This window comes from Asterias amurensis, chromosome 21, assembly GCF_032118995.1.
Source record: "Asterias amurensis chromosome 21, ASM3211899v1".
Classification (NCBI taxonomy): domain Eukaryota; kingdom Metazoa; phylum Echinodermata; class Asteroidea; order Forcipulatida; family Asteriidae; genus Asterias; species Asterias amurensis.
The window spans coordinates 4095740-4115343 of record NC_092668.1 but is presented as its reverse complement, the minus strand read 5'-3'; the positions used below and the strand labels follow the sequence as shown (position 1 = coordinate 4115343).

The following is a 19604-nucleotide window of genomic DNA, read 5'->3' as shown; positions in this document are numbered from 1 at the left end:
TGTGCATAAAATAAATTAATATACGAACCCATTGTTGATGGTAGATGATTTGTAACGCCCATATTCAAGACATATCAAATACGATAATAATCGAGATGATACTCTGGATACACAATGCCCACAGATTTATAAAAAACTCATATCATTTAAAGATTATGATGGTACAAAGCTTTTTAAGAAATGAGTAAAACAGGACACAAAAATAATTTTCATCTCAATTATTTTTGCATTTAAAGCGGTTTTTTTCTCAAGACATTGTTTTACTCATTTCTCAAAAACTACAGCACCTCAGCAAGTACTACTTGAAGGTAAGCTTTCCACTATCATTATCTTAAAACTGTGTAAGTTTAATGTAAATCTGTGGACATTGTGTTTTGTGTTTACAAAAAGTACCCAAATCCTTTAAAGATGCTATGTCAGATTTTTGGCCCCAAACATTAAAAAATATTTTGTTTTGAGTGAATGGTATTTCATAGAGTATCACCCGCTCTAACGAAAAAAAGTTTAACTTTTACTTTTAATGGTCAAGAACCATGGCAAAAATTTACAACGTTTCTTATAAAACACATAAGAATTGGTCACGTGATATACGTATTGTCGGGATCCCGACAAAAACTAATTTTGAGCTCTTTATTTCACTGCTACTAATAATTGGCGGACTTTTTCGAGCAATGGCTCAAATGAAAGCTTGTAACTTTCTCGACCCCCATCAAAATATCTATTGAATTTTAAATCAGAATTTTTTGGTCAAATCGGCCAAAAATCTGACATAGCATCTTTAAGTACAGTTTAGGATGAAAGAAGACTTTTATAAAACAAACCTTCATTTGAATGGCTGGATTGGGTAGACCCTCCGCCTCCCGTGGTGCCACCTTTTCTCCATCCTCGCCAGTTGTTGTTACTGACGCTCTCCGCTTCACTCACCCACGAGCAAAGTGAGTCTTCTTCGAAACGATCACTGTCTTCAAACGAGAATCGATCTTGTTCCTCCCAGTCATAAATGTACTCCATATCTCAGTATTCTGAGTGAGTAATATCGTAAAATCTACAAGACAGTGGAATAATAATAATAATCAAAAAATAATAATAAGTAACATTTATTAAGTGCACAAAACTATCAAAGCGCTCAATGGTACTAAATACAAACAATAACTCGTACAATATGTTTTTTGTTTATTGTTTTATTATTCCATTAGCAACAAAGAACATACAAATACAAAATACAAAAAATTCCAGAAAAATAAAACAATAACGTGTACAATATTATTATTACCAAAATTGAAACCAAGCCTAAACTAAATCCAGAATCAGTGGTAGGGAAATACAAAATACAACTAGGAATACATTGATGGGTGCAAACAAACCACTTAATCATTAATACATTAATACAAGGAAATACAAATTTAAAAGCCTTCAATGTGGTGGAATTCCTAGCAACAACAAAATTTGTGGATAACTTCTGTAAGGCGCCACCACTTTTTCACTCTTTTTTACAAAAAGGGATATCTCATAGAGGTAAATTAGATACTATATGATTTCATATCGAATGAAAAACGGGTGGCGCCATACGGAATCTTTTCCAAATTTGTTTGTGTGTATCAGCCATGATCAGACCAACACTTTTTAGTTTTTTATTCACTACTAGAGTACTACAATACTTATTTTATAAATGTATACAAACAATTAATCAAACAAAATCGCTTTCGGCAACAATGAGTGAAAAATTGGTTGCCAGATGTCTGGTAGTAGTAGTGCAACACGCTACTACTATTTTCAAATCAATATTGTCTTGATTTAGTTAAAAACCAAGAGCCATTTTGTGGCATATTTTTTAATATTTATCAAATCGAGAACCAACCAAGTCAAAAAAATGGTTCACTAGCTTTAGTTTTACATCAATCAAATCAAGTTTACTACTAACTCAATCAATCTCCAATCATGTGTTCTCAACGACTCAAGTTATTATTTTATTACAGACAAGAGAATGTTGATACTACAAAGTTACAACCAAAATAGCGATCCCCTCAGCAATGCATTGTGAGTACTTTTTTAAAGGAACAGTACACTACCTACGGCTACACACAATACATAATTTCCTTTTTTGTATGCAATCCCCTTCCTTTACCACATGAACACTACACTGTATAGAAGGTGGTTAATAGTACAGTTTTGCCGAACAGATCACAGAAATTACAATATTCAGAAATCTCCTTCATTCTCACACATTTGTAGTTCTGGTAACTCGTTAACAATACGGATACTACTGTAAACATGATATACTCACGACTGAACATGAAACTGTCTTCATCTGGCCATTTCAGTCACGATTTGTGAGAGTCTTTTTGTTCGTTCTGCAACGTGAATGAATGATCCAGCTGTCGACGACCACAGCTAGTACACAGGCTATCCTAAACAATAACAACATGGCTCTGTGCATTCGGGAGCGGTCGGAAGACCTCGACTGTTTCCGGCAAATCAAGGTCATTGAACTTAATTTGACCTTATTTTTTTAGGTTGAGCTGGTACTCTTGTGTGTAGGAACGTTTCAACGTGCAATTTTACAGAAACCAGTGTTACCCCCCCCCCCCCCCCGAAACAATGTTTAAAAAAACTGTAATAAATTTGGTCAGAAATCAGAAACCTTTCAGGAGAAAGAATTAATCAGTAAGTTGGAAATTCTATCGAGTTTGTTCTTTAAGTTTTTGAATGAATTAAACGTCAATTTAAACTGTTACAAAACTAACATCTTGGACGAGCCTAAATGGATGACCTTATTTGACCTCTTTAATACTAAAAGGTGCTTCTGTTGACGAAGGTATAATATTGTGAAAGAAATCCACTCCCATCCGTCTTTTTTCGGCAGTTTATTAGATATATTTTTCCGTTCGAAAGTAATATGAATTATGAAGTGTTCGTTCACGTAGATTTGACTTGGTTTTTACAATTTTAATGTGTTAAATTTTCATTTGAAAAAGCCGATTCGTTTTTCTGAGGATGGAAGTGGGGAAACGTTTACGTATACAACATTTGTGTTACTGACGTCTAGGTACCTTTCTTGTCTTGCCGTAAAATATCTGCCACGAAAATTGTGTGTAGTGTTTACAACATATTTTAACTAAGTTGTAGGTATTCAATTGTACGCTTTCATCTCTTAGAGAATTGTGCTACCAAGTCCATCACAGTGGCGGTAAATTGAAGAGATGTGTCATTGAAATTGACCGGAAATAAATAACAATATTGCCAATTTATTAAAATTTGTAAATAAATAAATGTCAATGACAATTTCTGCCGGCCACTTGTTTGTGAAAACAATTTTATTTTCAATTCATCATCCATCGTTCAGAATGAAAATAAAATTGTAATAATGTGATAATGCTAGTTGTATTATTGTGTAGTACTTCTAGAAACTATAAGGCTCCCCTGTGAGCCTTTATAGGGGTCTAATATTTTGGGTCTCCTAAAAAAAAAAAGGCTTAACGCTATACATTTTTTTTTCAAATCGGCGTTGATAGGTGAAAGTTTAACGATCATTAGCCAGCAATAACTGAAGTATCTTTTGTACTACACTACCAAAACTTTCCCCACATACTAAATATACATTTATAATGCTTGTATTTCATTTTTGTTGAGTGAAATAAAAAAACATCGTCAAAAAATGCAATTTTCTGCTCGGTACTCATTGTTGTTTTTCTGCCACATTGCACGTTTTTTGACTTCTTAATATGCTCAACGCTTTATCTTTTGGTCACTCGATCACCAAGCACCTACTCGCCGAACTACCGAGCCACGACCGAGTTGGACTAAACCATTTAGTAGAAGGGGTGTTACGCAGCAGTGCGTGTGCGCTTTATGCGTGAACGGCGGGCATCGTTCGTAAGCGGACAGTGAGAATTGATATTGCTTTAATGTTTTCTCAAAAAGTAAAGCATTTCATGTAATAATATTTCAGGAGAATTTTTTCACCATTACCCTCTGTAAACCCCCAAGTTATTTGTAAATCTGTGAACTTTAATTTTTTTCTGTACCGAAAGTGTCCAATAGCTTTAATGTGATGTAGGCAGTTGTTTAATGTTGATCCTTTTTAATCTTTCAGACATGGCTCCTCGTAAAGGCAAGGTACAAAAGGAAGAGGTCCAAGTTCAGCTTGGACCTCAGGTTCCCGAAGGAGAGAACGTGTTCGGCGTGGCACACATCTTCGCCTCTTTCAACGACACCTTCGTGCACGTGACAGATCTCTCTGGAAGGTCAGTATTCTTTAAGGACAGGCATGATGCTTCATGAAGGCAATTGACTCCTTGCCTCCTGGTCATTGCCTTGGTGCCCTTGAAATGCAAGGGGCCTATATAACTTTTTCAATCCCCTGTAATTTCTATTCATGTAATTTTTATACATTTCCAGTTTATGATGTGAGTGCATTTGTAGGGTTGAAATCGTGTTGATTGAGTGCATGTCTATACTAAATGTGAATTGCTTTTAACTTTTTTTCAGAGGAATCTTCTCTTGAGATTTTTGTTTTCTTCTGGTGATGTCATGTGCATTTTACAGTTGAAACCTTATTCATGATTGCATTTCTTGTGATATTTATCGTGACACTTGCTTGTATGAATTGGTTTTACCATGTTCTAATGTCCGACCCAATTTTGATTCTCATGTCTTCATTTGAGAGAAAATTATAATCTGATATATTGTGTGATATTTCGTCCGATTGTTATGTGTGTTTGCATTTTATAATTGAAATCTTAATCAATGATTGCATTTCTTGTTATGTTTATCGTGACACTTTCTTGTATGAATTTGTTTTACATAGTTCTAATGTCTAAACCAATTTTAACTTTGATGTCTTCATTTGAGACAAAATAATTATCTGATATATTGTGTGATATTCCATCTGATTATTGTGTGTGTGCATTTTACAATGAAATCTTGTTAAGTGACTGCATTTCCTGTGATATTTATCCTGACACTTTCTTGTATGAATTGGATGTAGTTCAAATGTCTAACCCAATTTTAATTTCCATGTCTTTATTTGAGACAAAATAATAATAATCTGCCATATTGTGTGATATTCCTTTTCGACTATTATGTGTTTGCATTTTACAATTGAAATGTTATTCAATGATTGCATTTCTTGTTGTATGTGTTGTGATACTCGATTGTATGAACTGGTTTTACATACAATGCAAAGTTGCATGCATATCAAATGTTTAATAGCACATGTTTTTGTCTTCATTACTTTTTGATGTTTTGAGACAAAATAACCTGATGTGTGTTGTGTATGGATTTTTGAATTGTTATTTTATCTTGTTTCATGATATGCTTTGTATATCATGTTACACATTTATCTACTTGCTCTAATTGACCACCTATGAACACTTCAGACAAGTTTACTGGAACCCTGTTATGAATTTGTGTACTTTCTTCTTATTCATAAACTGTTATTACAGGATCTTCTTTCTTACTTTTGTTTTGTCTTTTAACAATGTCATGATATTTTAAGGACACTTTTTGAGTATTAGGCCTAAGTGTAAGCATGAAATTCCTCTAACTTACCTCTGATTTCCCATTCTGGGGCTCTCAGAAAAATTAGTCAATAGTAAGTAGGTCAGCCCTTAAACTAGATAATGTTTCTATTATTGTATTCAAGTGCTAAGTATAGTGCCTGTAGTAGGGACACTGTAATCATGATCAAAATAGGCCCGTGGCAGTACAGTGAACATTTCTCTAACTTAACTTAACTCTATTTTCCCATTCTCTCAGAAAAAAATTAGTCAAATTTATAGTTAACGGGCCTAACATAGACAATTTATAAAAACCAGTACTATATATGTACTAGTAAGTAGGTCAGCCCTTTAACTAGATAATTTTTTTATTTTTGCATTCAAGGGCCAAGTATCGTGCCTTTTGTAGGGACACTGTCATCATGATCAAAATAGGCCCCTGGCAGTACAGTGTACATAGAAACATGAATTCTTGTGCGCCTAAATAATAAGTGGTCTGACAACTTGACCCCATCAGAATCTTTCTCAACACCAGGTCACAAAACAAATTGTGACTAGTGTATCCTGCTTATAACATTTTTAAGCAATATTCTCTGCTAAGCAGCTCCATGAAATTGAGCCCTTGATCATGACGACACAGCCCCCTTAAATGATAGGGTAGGCCTATATATAATATAAACATTTTTTTTATTAGATTTTAATTTTGACTTTGATTGACCCCTACAGGGAAACCATCTCTCGTGTGACCGGTGGAATGAAGGTCAAGGCCGATCGTGACGAGGCTTCTCCGTACGCCGCCATGTTGGCTGCCCAGGACGTCGCAGCTCGCTGCAAGGAGCTGGGCATCACTGCTCTGCACATCAAACTGAGGGCAACAGGTGGAAACAAGTGAGTAGTTGGTAGATAGTCCAGGCCCACCTGTCCAGGCCTGTTTTTTGAAAGGGCAAAGGTCCAAGGCATTTTCTCCTTGGGAAAGGGCACCCGATGACAAAATTTACCATTTCTACTTGAGGGTTTCAAGGGCACCGAGGCAACAACCAGGGGGCCATGAGGCAATCGAATTTGTTGCCTCCGTGAAGTATCAGGCCTAATGGTCACTGTTGAGCAGTAGAGGGCGCTGTACAGTGCAACCAGCAGAGATACTTCAAAATGCTTGGTGTACTCCCATGATTTGTCATTATTAGGCATGGTATTCTTCTTACTTGAGTCTGATTTCCGATACGTTGTTTTTTCAGAGTGAATAATTCGACTGCCTTGAGCAAGGCTATTGGCTATTGCTTGATATAATTAATGATGTAACGTCTTATTCTCTTCCTTCAGGACCAAGACACCAGGACCAGGAGCCCAGTCAGCACTCAGGGCTCTGGCTCGCTCTGGCATGAAGATTGGCCGCATCGGTGAGTTGTTTCTTACTTTTAAGAATCTACCCCCTTCTTGAAGGTTGACTTGCCTCCAGATTGTCAATCTTTGTCATCTGAGCCCAATTTGCTTAGCATGAAATTTCTTCATGGATAAAAACAAGATTTCACACCAAATTTCCATTTGTTGCGTATTGCTTGTTAGTGGTATTCAGCTGTTGTTTGCTTATCCTGAAAACCATGTGGAAATTTGGTTGGTAATTCTATTTTTATAAAGGAAGAACGTTCATGCTAAGCAAATTTTTGTGCTTATGGGCCCGGGTCCCAATTTTATGCCTCTGCTTACCGTAAGCAAAAAGTCGTCGCATACGGAAGCCTTGGATCGGTCGATTTGGTCTTTAAAAGGCGTTTTTGACCGTTTTTTATAAAATGCATATGGGTAGAATGATGTTGTAAAAGTAGAAATGATCCACACAAACATGCCCCGAAACTCTTCCTCATAGAGGCCCCCCTGTAAATAGAAAAAACTTTTTTGAACCAAGTGACAACCACGACCCAATTTTATGGCTCTGCCTAGAATCGGCACTTATGGAAGCAGGGAATTCTGTGCTTACGCAAAGCGTGTTTTCACGGGTTAGCGTACTCCACGGCATTCTGCGCTTACACAGCTAGCGCAGAAATTTGCGGCTTGTAGGTAAGCAGTGTATGGTGATCGTAAGCGCGGAACTCGGTGGTAAGCAGAGCCATGACATTGGCCTTGCATTCTTGTCAGTGTAACTTTTTATTGATAACTTCAATAGCGCCCTCTATGGGCTTAATTTAACTACTGACATTCCACAGGCTTCTGGCATGCCCCACTACACAGGGCACTCACACACATTGGGTAACCCACACAATAACCCTAAGCCCACCAACTACAGGTCTCCTTTCAGGAGAACCAATCCAATCAGGGTGTTGACCGACTTTACCCTAAAACCTCTGATCCCCTATAAATAGGGCAATAACTTTCACACTCAATCTCACTCTAACCTCTGATAAATCTACTCTGCGGTAGTAGAATATAAAAAAAGACAGTTCTCTAAAGAACAAACTCTACCTGGCAAGTAGATACACACATGGTGTTACTGCAAACCAAATATATTTGATACCTCAACATGCAATGCCTCCGATCCTATAAACTCTCACCCTCTTCAGTCTCATGACGATGACTAGAGCAAGCTAATTGAAAGGAAGACTGTACTGTCTTTTCGGAACTGAAAAGTCTCCAGACTTTTTTTTTAAATGTCTTCTCTGCGGCAGCAGAGTATTGAGCAAGAAGAATTCTCAAAATAACATAGTTTTACCGCAAAGCAAATGCAAGGCACTTAACCATAGTTACTTCATAAACAGTTGGGAAGGTTTTGCATTCTGCTGAACCAGCCAGGCTCCTAGAGGATGATACCCATGCCTACATCCTTGCGGACTGTAGAGGGGATAACCCCTTTTCCGCCCAAGTAGTAGGTGGCAACCTGCCCCAGGTTGCAGTTGATTTGGGTCAATTGTCAAAGACCAGTCTTCTCACTTTGTGTATCTCAACATATATTGCATAGAATAACAAAACCTGTGAAAATTTGGGATCGATTGGTCATCGGAGTTGCGAGACAACCATTAAAGAAAAAACACCATTGCGACACAAAGTTGTGTGCTTTCAGATGCTTGATTTCGAGACCTCCAATTGTAAATCTGAGGACTCAAAATCAAATTTGTGGTAAATTACTTCTTTCTCGAAAACTACGTCACTTCAGAGGGAGCTGTTTCTCACAATGTTTTATACTGTCAACCTCTCCCCATTACTTGTTACCAAGTAATGTTTTATGCTAATAATTATTTTTGGTAATTACCAATAGTGTCCACTGCCTTTTTGTGTAGCTGTTATCATAAAGTGGTCTTCTGGCTTCGTGATGTATGGTGATCTCTAATAAAGGAAATTTTAAAAGTTGCACTTTGTAATTTGTGGTACAGTTTTAGACGTCTTCTTATTCTTTGAATTATGTTTATTCTTTTACCACAGAGGATGTGACGCCAATTCCGTCTGACAGCACACGGAGAAAGGGAGGTCGCAGAGGTCGCCGTCTGTAGAGGGCGCTGTTGTCAGTGGCAGCAAAAGTACTGTACAAAGCAAGTGTTATGTTCTGTAAGCTTGGTCAATAAACCATACAGAGGACAGTATACAAACGTTTGCGTTGTTTTATTTCCAAAGTCCATTGCGTACAATTTGGTCACCCTTGTCGGCAAGTTATTTCACAAAAATATTATTCAAAGATTTCTTGGAAGGACGTTCTTGAATGATAAGGAGACTGATGTCACAATCAGGTGGTATTATAAGAACAAATTAAGTGGGGGAGGGGGGGTAAAATACTTAATTTGTTTAAACCCCTTTGTGCACCATTTATTTTAGTGATAAATTTATATTATGGACACTTAAATTCTAAACTTAAAAAAACAGTTCACAAAAGCGCTCTCAAGAGTCCTTTTTCCCATTCTGAAAACTCTGGCTAAGCAATCATTATTTTTCAATTTATAGCTATTTGACTGAAAAAGGAATCGAACTGGTCGCTAACGACCGATCGGCATTCAAATGAGTTCAGTGGAATAAAGTCAGAAAATATGTGTCAATCAAGAGATCTTTCTAAACTTTGTTGTGTTTTGTGATGGAAATACGTCCTCATCTCTTTAAACCTTGATCTCCGCTCTTGGTTAAAGGGGCACATCACTTTTCCTCTGTGAAGGAGCACTTTCATGAGGACAAAGTTCATTTGAATTGGAACTTTACAGAGGGCACCACAGCAAAAGCACAGGGCACCGCGGCAACTGCTGTGGGTGCCATGGATCAATTTTGAAGCCTGTCTCTTCACTCTATCATGTTCCAAAAGTAATTTGTAACACTTTTAAAAAAAACATGATAAAGCACATCTATATATTCAATAAATACTTTTATTTTACTCGACAAATATTGTGTTCAAAAGGTAAATGGAATTGCAGCTAAAATTTGATAACAAGCGGAAATATCGGTTTCGACATCAATCATAAATCAAATACAAACTAGAAAAACAAAATTATTCCATTGCTAGCATTTCATGTACAAATCAATAATTTAAATAAGTCTTTGAATGTGTCGGTCGGTTAAATTTCAGAAACTGCTTGACAGAATTGCTTATCCTCCATTGCAGCACTTGAAAACAATCTCCATACCATTAATTAGCCTGCCGTTCATAAAAATACATAATGACCAGTACGAGTGAGGTAGGCCTTTGAATAAATAAGTCTTACAAAATGAAATAAAAAATATGACGGTACGTTGTATTTACAATTTCTTTTAGAAATGCTACTTAAATATTCCACAAAAAGTCATAATGACTTCAGGCTATTTCAGGCAGCCTTAAAGCAAAGCCGTAGCTGTATTTGTGGCAACGGCTAGGACTGTTGCTATGGACTTCCTATACATGTACTTCAATGCCCAGTTTTATAGCCAGGGGTCAATTTCATAGAGCTGCTTAAGCAAAAAGTTTGCTTAAGCACGAAAATAGCTCGCTTATTTTACACATGTTACTGGCCAAAATTTCATGCCATATACATTGCTTATGACTAGTACTTAGCTGTTGTTTACTTAGCATAACAATTGAGTGGAGTCTTGGCCGGTAATCTGATTTTACTAAGCAATGAATTTTTTGCTTAAGCAAAATTTTGTGCTTAAGCAGCTCTATGAAATTGGGCCCTTAGCTGTAGCCGCAAATTCGAGTATGGCCTTACTTCACAGTTTTTAGCATCCTTACACTTACAGCCCTATAAGGATTCATTATTGTTTATTTCACAACCTTGCGATTTTATTTACATTAGTAAACCTTACTTGAATTGAGAGCACATTTCACTTTTTCTAAGGTGGTGATTTACTTTTACAAGCAAAATAATTTTTGGAAGTTAACAGTGGACAAAGTTTGAGGTTTAGAGGCTTTGTTGAATTTTTCCTATAGATCTATCTCCCTTTCAAGTGTTTTTGACTCCCATAAATGGCCGACCGTGTTTAGTTAGCAAAGTAAAAGGAGAACCACGCAATTTCAAGGCAAATTTGTGTGGATCATTGTATTCTACTTTTAAAACATCTTTCTAACCATGTGCATTTTATAACAAATGTTAACAAATGCTTTTCAAAGACCAACATGATCGATCCAAGGCAACGTGTTCCTTTAATGCTGTTGGTTCTTATTGAACTGCTCTGAATCTAGACTTGTGGACAAGTCGTTAAATCGGCCCCACGCGCTGAGATAGTGCTCTCGCGAGAACACTGCTCTCGCGAGATTATGAGGAGTCGAAATCGGGGAGCCATCAGTTCGCGCAAGAGCAGTGATCTCGCGAGAGCACTATCTCAGCGCGTGGGGCCGATTTAACGACTTGTCTACTCTGAATCATTCAGAATCCAGTGTCATCTTGAACCAGATATGCCATTATCAGCCGCTTTCCTCATTAATCTGGGGGTCATTGGTTCAAATCCCACTCTAAATCTGGAGGTCATTGGTTCAAATCCCGCTCTAGACAAGTTTTTCTCCGTTCAACACCAAAATAAGTAAATCATCTTTAGTTGATGCAGACTGGCTTCCGTCTCCGCCTCTCCTTCCTTCTCTCGATCCAGTTCAAGAATTTATCCACCTTGGTATAAACTCCCGGGATCGCTCCAGCTAGCGGATTCTCGTTACACAAAGCGTCCATACCCCAGGAGGTGATGCCCCAGACTTTCCACACACCGTATCGTTCGCATACCAACGGGCCCCCGCTGTCCCCTTTACAGGTGTCGGCCCGGGTTCGAGTCCCAAACTGCCCGGCGCAGAGAGTCTTACTGGAGATCTGTTGGCCGTAAAGATTGCGACAGATCTTCTGGGGCTGGAGGGGAACCGCGGCTTCGTTTAAGATGATCGGGAAGGAGCTGTGGACAAGGTCGCTGAAATCTGTAAACAAGAAAGAAAAGGAGATTTGTTATCGTCTCAGAGTACATTTTAATACACTTGGTGAAGAGATGATTAGAGTGTGCTATGTTAATAATGTACATGTATTACTTGTTACATGTATCAACAATGTTACATGTTATGTAAAACATAAAATGTAAAACCTTGTATGTTACAATGTAACAAGTTAAAATGTTACATGTTGTCTGTAGCTTTTACAACTTTTGAGCTGTCTGTTGATTTCCTCTCTTTTCTTTGAAAATTTATTTTATAGCAAACTGAAAAAACGGTGTACTTGTACAAAGTTTGTCATGCAGTTCAAACGCTTTTCAAAGACCAACTCGCCCGATTCGAAGCAGGTTGTCCCTTTAAGCGCTAGGCCACGACAGACACATGTTAATAGTGCACTGTAAAGTTGAAGTAGAGTACGTACTTGAATAACCCCAGCCAGTCACCCAGCAATTGGATCCAATCTTGAACTCGTCGGGTTCTGGCAGGCAAGCCGGTAACACGTGATCATTGAACAGCGCCCCCTTGTGGCCTTTCACCTTCCCTCGGAGTGTAATGAGCGCGATGTCGTTTGCGTAGCCATTCCCTGCTTGTAGAGGGCGATAGTGAGGGTGGATGTCCAGACAACCAATGGCGAAGTCTTGCTCTGGGGCCTCGGCCGTGGAGCGATCATGTTGACCAAGACGAATGGTGAAGTCGTCTTTATGATACCTGGTTTTGAAGAAAAAAAGTAAACAAACACAGTTGAGATAAACATACTCCTGATGAAAATACGTGTAGTTTATAACTTCATGCTAAGTTATCCCACTCTCCCGATGGAGTGAGGTGGGTTTAATACCCCCCTTTTATCCATGAAGCCCCACCCCTTTCCATCCAGTCCCCCCCCCCTGCCTCCCGTATTACATGCGTATTAGGCCCTATAGCTTTCAATGTTTACATGCCCTTGTATGACAGACATGGTTATCCATGCATTAATAACTTAAACTTGTTTATAAATACATGGTTGCCCTTAAACCAAAGTTGTTTTTCAAAAGGCCATATTGCAAAGAACATCTCCAAAATGCAAAGAAACGCCTCCAAAATATGAAAAATACACAGGAGAATAATCAAGTCAAAGAAAAATACAAATTTTATAGCAAATACACCCATGTAGCCCCCCCCCCCCCTTTTTATTTGCTTGGAATCTTAGGAATTCTGTGGGGAGGATTTCAAGGGGTGTTTCTAGACAATAGGAGAAAAGTGTGTTAAAGTATGTACATGTACTTGTTTGTTTTGTGGGTGGGGGGAGGGGTGGTGGTACCCAGGTGTCCCCCCCTCCCCTAGCCTAGTAAGACACGCCCCTATTTGTAGCCACACCTACCCATCAAAGCAGTGTGCTGCCGTCAGTACATGCATCCTATCGATAAGCGTGCCTCCACAATGATGCGTCTCTGCCTTCAGAGCGTTCACTCGAATGATCTGTGCTTGCCACGGCCAGCGTGTCCCGGCACTTAGCCCGCCGACCACTCGTCGAAATCGACGGTAGGGATTCGTTGGTCGACGCCCGCACTTTGTCAGTCCAGCTGGTGATTCAAACACACACAAAAGTAGAAAATTAGAACTAGCTGTTGGTGTCGAAGCGTCAGGCCATTAACTATTTTTTGCATATTTTACACAAGTTTTTTTTTTAAAGTAAATCAAAAATTACTCGTGTGCAGTAGCCTAGTAATTTCGTGTGGTCGCGAACTGAAAAGTAATTATTGTTTTTAAAGTAAACCAAAAATAACTCGTGTGCAGTAGTAATTTCATGTGGTCACGAACCGAGGTCCCCTCTCTCAACAAATCGTGTTTTTCCTTAATTAAACCTTTCCCCCCTAATTTTCCAAGCTTTAGCTTTAGGTTATGTTAGTACACTATGGCGTCGGAAATAGTAATTTGTCAAGTTTCCAGGAATTCTCAAGCGGGCATTTTTTACAACCTCAAATTTATTGTAAATCCCTTTTCCCACCCACCTGTCATGTAGTGGCTACAAATAACTAATTGGAACTGTCATCGTCTCCGCGTTTTTTGTCCGAGGGGGGCAATATAAGCCCAATATATGACCCCTCTGGAGGGTCAATCCATACCCAAGGGGACGGGTGGAAACTGCTCGGGACACGGTAAGGTACGTAGTCCATTGTCCTTGTCAACTCGGTGTTAGATTCGTGACAAATCTAGCGTGGAAAATCTCGTAAAACTTTGAGACTAATCGAAGGTTAAAAGAATATTTTCATAATAAGATTTTTGGAGGAGGTTTCAATTATAGTGTGAAGAAATGACTATTAGAGTTAAAGCTCTCATTGTGTTTATTTAGACTTATCATAACAGTAAACAAAATTCATGTATTGGATGGGATTTTCTTTGTTTTGGAGGAGGGGGGCACATTACGTATAAAGGGTCACTTCGTAGTCTAAATATTGACCTTTTTTTCTGGTAACCATTAAAGTGACAAGTGGATGGCTTGATTTAGGAACGTCAACCATTTCACGTTTGGAGGTCAGCAATATCAAGCAAGACTCTACAGGTGAAGGTTTGACATCGTAATAAGTCAGTTTGTATGTTCTAGTTTGGAGAGATGGGCAGCCGCAGTTCGTAAACTGCTTTACTTTTTCTTCATTCATGGGCATTAAAGCATTAAATAGCAGTTCTGCTATTAAAATTACCTCTGCTATACCTTGACTTTGAGTAGACACACAGGTGTGGGGCGCTGTGCTCCTTTTTTTCGAAACAATTTTTATGTCATCGGTCGGCTATTGCGACCAATAATGACAAATTTCGAAAAAAGGAGTAACAGAACAGCGCCAGAATAACTTTGTCATTGAGGCTATAGGTTTACACCAGAGCTATATTTTGAGAGAGTTGCGACATGGAGGGAGGAGTTTTGTTTGGTCACGTGGTTATTTGACGCCATTTTTGATCCAAATACAGCAATAGGAAGGGTTAGTCTGGCACCCTGTATTCGCGAATGCGTGTTTAATTTGTTTTACACAATATAGCTTCAAATTGTAAATTGTCGCAACCCTTTTTCAGCTCTCGCGTATACCATTTAATTTGTTAACTGAATCAATACTTATCTCCATGTCAATATGGAGAATAATTTGTGAAACAAAGGAGAATAAAACAAAAAATATGTACAACTACTGAGTCCAAAGATATTCGAGAACTAGTCAAGAAAAAAAAATCAATGAAAATAATTTCAAATGTGTACTATCTTGGTTCAACGAGAGAGCATAATATTCAAAGGTTGAAAGTGTATGCCGTAATAATTTCCCGACAAGTATCTCCTGTTTATTAAAAAGAAAAAAATAATATTGTTCATTTTTACTGCAGCTGCTCGTTTCTGGTGAAATTCATAAACTAATTCTTCACAAAAGGAAAAACCAGGTCAAGTTTAACTGCTTCTTTTATGAATTCATGAAACGAAGTCCGTACCCACAAAATCAAACTCTGTGTGGGTTTCGGCATTATGATGCGGTTGTGTTTGCTCTCGAGATTAACAAATGATTTATGTCCAAAAATTGCCCGCATAATTTCAGTTATTATCGCAGTCATTGTCCTCGTGTATGAGACGGCTCGGCAGTTTCTTCGAAGCGTGTGAGCTGGCTGATGATTTTTCGTGACCCATTTTCTGCCCCGAGTAAAATGCAAACAAACTTCACGAAACAGATATTGGTTTTTTATTCGTCTTGTTGTAAAGAAGTAGACACACAATGCCGGGCTTAGAAATTTCGTCTCTCTATGGAACTCAATGGCGGGGAGCTGCATGGCTTGTGCATGCAATAATGTTCCGCCATGTTTTTGCCACGTGCCTTAATTGTGTGTGATAGAAGGGATGCGGATTCCTCAATATATACCTAAGGAAGGGGCAGACTATTTTGTTCAAATTAGCCTGTGTTGAAGGGAAGGTCTACGTTTGGTTATCAGTTCACGATTAAAGGCAGTGGACACTATTGGTAATTACTCAAGAGACCTCAGTTATAACTTGAGGTCTCGAAATCAAGCATCTGAAAGCACACAACTTCGTGTGACAAGGGGTTTTTTTTCTTTCATTATTATCTCGCAACTTCGACCACTAATTGAGCTCAATTTTTCACAGGTTAGTTATTTTATGCATGTTGAGATACACCAAGTGAGAAGACTGGTCTTTGACAATTACCAATAGTGTCCAGTGTCTTTAAAACTAATGACAATTTAAAAAAAAAACTGTTGGTTATATAGAAGCCTATAACAGCAGCTTTCGATTAAAGCATTTTTCGAGAAACATTTCACTTCAAAAATGTGGTTATTTACAAAATATACATCAGTTTTTTATGCCTCCGAAATTGGAATCTGATAAGCGTTACTGCGGTAACGTTTATCATATTGTGTATTCCTATTAAGTAACACTATTCCTAACGCTCGCTCCGGATTTTCGGCGGTATCTAAAAAAACAAAAACACGCGACTACCTTTTGAAATAAAATTTTCACATGTACGTTTTTTGTAGGCCTACATCTACACTTGAATATGATTAACAAAATCAAACGGTTCCGAAAGCCAAATGTATAATTTGCCTTTAAATACTGAAAAGTCGGCTCTGAAAGCCAAAGGTGTAATTTGCCTTTAAAAAAATGAAAAGTAGATGATTAAAGAACAATCATTCGGTCAAAAGTAATGAACATAAATATTAGTCTAATGAATAATTTCATTTATAAAAAATACTATACAACTGTATTTGTGGTTGTTGTTTTCGTTTAATGATACCCAACCCAACAGTCCTTCAGAGTTTCTAGTTTGATAATTCCTTTGGTTTTATACTAATTTTGTTTGTCAATCGTGATTAAAAATTACTGGTGTCAATTCGCCCTTTGGTAAACTGTTTGCTAAATCGTTAAAGGTCGGATATCCTTTTGGTCATAATTCCAAACGTTATTAACCATAAAAAAAAACTTGTTTGGTAAAGAGCAATGGAGAGCTATTAGATATTATAAAACATTGTTAGAACTGACCCTCTTTGAAGTAATGTAGTTTTAGAGAAAGAGGTAATTTGTTAACCCAAAATTTGAATATGAGAAAGTTTTTCAGGAAGGAAGCGTTTTTAAGGCATCTGAAAGCACAGAATTTTATGCAACAGTTTTGTTCTTCTTACTTGTTAAACTGGAGGCTATTGGTAGTATATAAAACATCGTTAGCAACAACCCTCTTTGAAGTAATGTAGTTTTATAGAAAGAGGTCATTTGTTCACCCAACATTTGAATCTGAGAAAGGCTTCAGAAATGAAGCGTTTTCTTAGGCAACAGGTTTTTCTTACTTATTAAACTGGAGACTATTGATAGAAATAAAACATGTTAGGAGCTTGAGGACAGTAATGTAGTTTTAGAGAAAGAGGTTTTTGTTTCACCCCAAAATTTGAATCTGAGAAAGGCTTCAGGAATGAAGCATTTCTAAAAGGCATCTGAAAGCACATACTTTCTATGCAACAACGGTTTTGTTTCCTTTCATTATTTTCTTGAAACTTGGGTGACTAATTGAGCCCACATTTCCACATGTTTGTTGTTACGTTGGGGATACACCAATCGAAAATACTGGTCTTGGACAAATACCCAAAGTATATCCATGCAAACATTTTATTTATGGTAAAAAAAATGTGTGTTTTTTAAAATTATTATTTAATGATGTTAGTTGGTGCACGGCCTTACCGACTGGTAACCGCTTTGGGTAAGGACGATCCACCATATCTTCGTAAACATCTTGAGAAGGCAGAAGTTGCCTTTCTTGCTCCACGGGCGCCACTGGAGGAATAATGTCTTCGAAACGAGAGGATGGTCTCGTCTAAAACAGAAACAAATGCACTACTATAAGAGGTCTCAAAGCTAACTTTACGTTTTTGGTGTCTGGTGAGAAAGTTCGTTCCCCTGCTTTTGTCGTTAACAATTGGTGGTTTTCACCGGCTGTATTTTGTGTTGCTTTCACCACATTTTATCTTCCTTTATTTGGTAGCCGTATTCACATTTTTTGTTCTGCTCATGAAGCGGACACCAACGTTCTAGAGTCTAAAGTTGACTAATCTCTAATAAGTTTTTAAGTGGGGTGACCGACATCTGATTATGAAAATCAAACATCAACGCCAATGTTCCTTTGTGTCGATTATGTGTACTCTTTGTACAAATATTTGCTATACAAAAAATATGAACAAGTTTAAACATTATATATACATAGGATGAAAACGCCCCTTAGAAATGTCCCAATTGAGCAAGGAAGAGCAAAATAAATGTGTTTAAAAAAACTAGACTTACCTTTCTTTTACGGTTGGTTTTCCTACGTTTAGTTGATGCAGCATTTGTTGAGGATTGAGGCAAACAAACTCCAGCCACGATGCACCACAAGAACAGCATATACAACCCGCGGCGTTTCCCCAGCATTTTCGGCCTCTCGTTTAAAAAAAATAAAAATAGATAATTATATCCCAGTGTTTCAACTCTGACTAACCACCAACAGAAGAAGTTTGTCCTTTTTATAGAGCCGCGAGACAAAGTGTTGTTCTGTTTACGGTTGGCAGCGTCTTTATTAGAAGGGTTTGTCCTTGATTGAATGAAACGTCATTGAATGTATGTTAATGACTCTCCAGCCTCAATCTATCTCTATAGTTAGTTCCACACCAATACGCATCATGATGTCACATCAAGTCGCGCATGCAGACGGTATATGAATGCGCGCCATTATCAAAACCCGTTTCAAATTGTGCGGATTATTTCATCTACGGTTTGCTCTTGACAAACACAATTATTGTTGCAGACAATTCGCCATTATTCGAGTCACTTCACCGAGGTGTATTATGTGGGGTTATTTCCGGCTGCTTTTGTTCCGTTTGAAGCCGGCTGTGTATCACTCAGTTCCGGTGATGTGTGTCCATATACCCACGGAGCCGGTCGTCCTAAAGCTCTATAAATCGGAGGGGATCGAGGATTTGCCCTTTTGCCCCTAGGTAGCTTTGTGTGATATCAACCACAAAATGTTTATATTTGAAAAGAGAAATGATGTACGGAAAACCCAATGTATAAACTGTTGTGTGATTAGTTTACGCAGTAGTTGCAACCCTCGGGGCTGAATGTATTTATAATGTGCGTAAATCCGTCTGCGAGTGAGCGATGAACGGTGCTAAGCACCGGTGTCAGAAGCTGGTTTCTAGCCCCTGCATGTTTATCTCGTGCGAACCGCTGGCACCCTCTCAAAACATGCTAAGCAATTTTGGTTTACCTGCTAAACAATCTCATGTAAATTATTGCTTCATTGCTGCATAATTATAAAATATAATATAATATTGTAATATAATTATAAAGTTCACACTGACGCGTGCTTATTTTCTTATGAGTGCAACTGTCAATCCAACTTAGGCAAATTGTATCAGCTAAGCAACTTTTTATGGAAGATGAAGTCAAGCTGTTTGTGTTTCCATGGAGAGTCCGTGACCAGGCCAAGGTACCGGCCTCTCAGCAAGTTTTCACCGTCACGACGGGACGGTAAGACCCACCCGGTTGACACTCCGGATCAGGTGTTCGGCAGCTACCCCCCCCCCCCCACCACCCACCTTCTCCGTTTCAAATAAACAAACACTTTTTTGTAACTTGATATCTAAATATGTTTTTAATCTATTCAGTTTGCTTGAAATTATGATGTACACTTAATTAGAGCCACAACCCACAGCCAGTATCCTGACGATGAATATAGCAAGCTTGTCGAAACGTTGACACCAATAAAAGCTCTCCC

General features: G+C 38.2%; 3 protein-coding genes across 3 annotated transcripts in view; 1 reads left to right on the top strand and 2 right to left on the bottom strand.

The window, feature by feature from the left end:
* The window catches only part of LOC139953322 (zinc finger SWIM domain-containing protein 8-like), a 33959-nt gene extending 31539 nt beyond the window's left edge, over positions 1-2420 (bottom strand). Inside the window, exons 1-2 of the mRNA XM_071952817.1 lie at positions 2285-2420; positions 822-1045 (exon numbers count right to left, since the gene is read on the bottom strand). Of these exons, the coding sequence (XP_071808918.1) occupies positions 822-1011 (190 nt within the window). The 5' untranslated portion in view covers positions 1012-1045; positions 2285-2420. The remainder of the gene's footprint in view (positions 1-821; positions 1046-2284) is intronic.
* Positions 2421-2757: 337 nt separating this feature from the next.
* On the top strand, positions 2758-9515 carry LOC139953003 (small ribosomal subunit protein uS11A). The gene is made up of 5 exons (XM_071952384.1): positions 2758-2815; positions 4094-4244; positions 6225-6386; positions 6819-6895; positions 8907-9515. Exons 2-5 carry the CDS (start codon positions 4096-4098, stop codon positions 8972-8974), a joined length of 456 nt encoding a protein of 151 aa, XP_071808485.1. The 5' UTR covers positions 2758-2815; positions 4094-4095; the 3' UTR covers positions 8975-9515.
* On the bottom strand, positions 9416-18582 carry LOC139953002 (chymotrypsin A-like). The gene is made up of 5 exons (XM_071952383.1): positions 18134-18582; positions 17537-17669; positions 13202-13403; positions 12266-12552; positions 9416-11835 (listed from the first exon to the last, which is right to left on the bottom strand). The coding sequence occupies exons 1-5, from the start codon at positions 18257-18259 to the stop codon at positions 11468-11470; spliced, it is 1116 nt and encodes a 371-aa protein (XP_071808484.1). The 5' UTR covers positions 18260-18582; the 3' UTR covers positions 9416-11467.
* Positions 18583-19604: the final 1022 nt, after the last annotated feature.

Coding starts and splice junctions, on each gene's coding strand:
- LOC139953003 (XM_071952384.1), top strand. CDS start 4,096: ATGGCTCCTCGTAAAGGCAAGGTACAAAAGGAAGAGGTCCAAGTTCAG. Junction 4,245..6,224: donor GTGACAGATCTCTCTGGAAG/GTCAGTATTCTT, acceptor TGACCCCTACAG/GGAAACCATCTCTCGTGTGA. Junction 6,896..8,906: donor CATGAAGATTGGCCGCATCG/GTGAGTTGTTTC, acceptor CTTTTACCACAG/AGGATGTGACGCCAATTCCG.
- LOC139953002 (XM_071952383.1), bottom strand. CDS start 18,259: ATGCTGGGGAAACGCCGCGGGTTGTATATGCTGTTCTTGTGGTGCATC. Junction 17,670..18,133: donor AAACCAACCGTAAAAGAAAG/GTAAGTCTAGTT, acceptor TTTCTGTTTTAG/ACGAGACCATCCTCTCGTTT. Junction 11,836..12,265: donor GACTGGCTGGGGTTATTCAA/GTACGTACTCTA, acceptor TCTTGTTTACAG/ATTTCAGCGACCTTGTCCAC.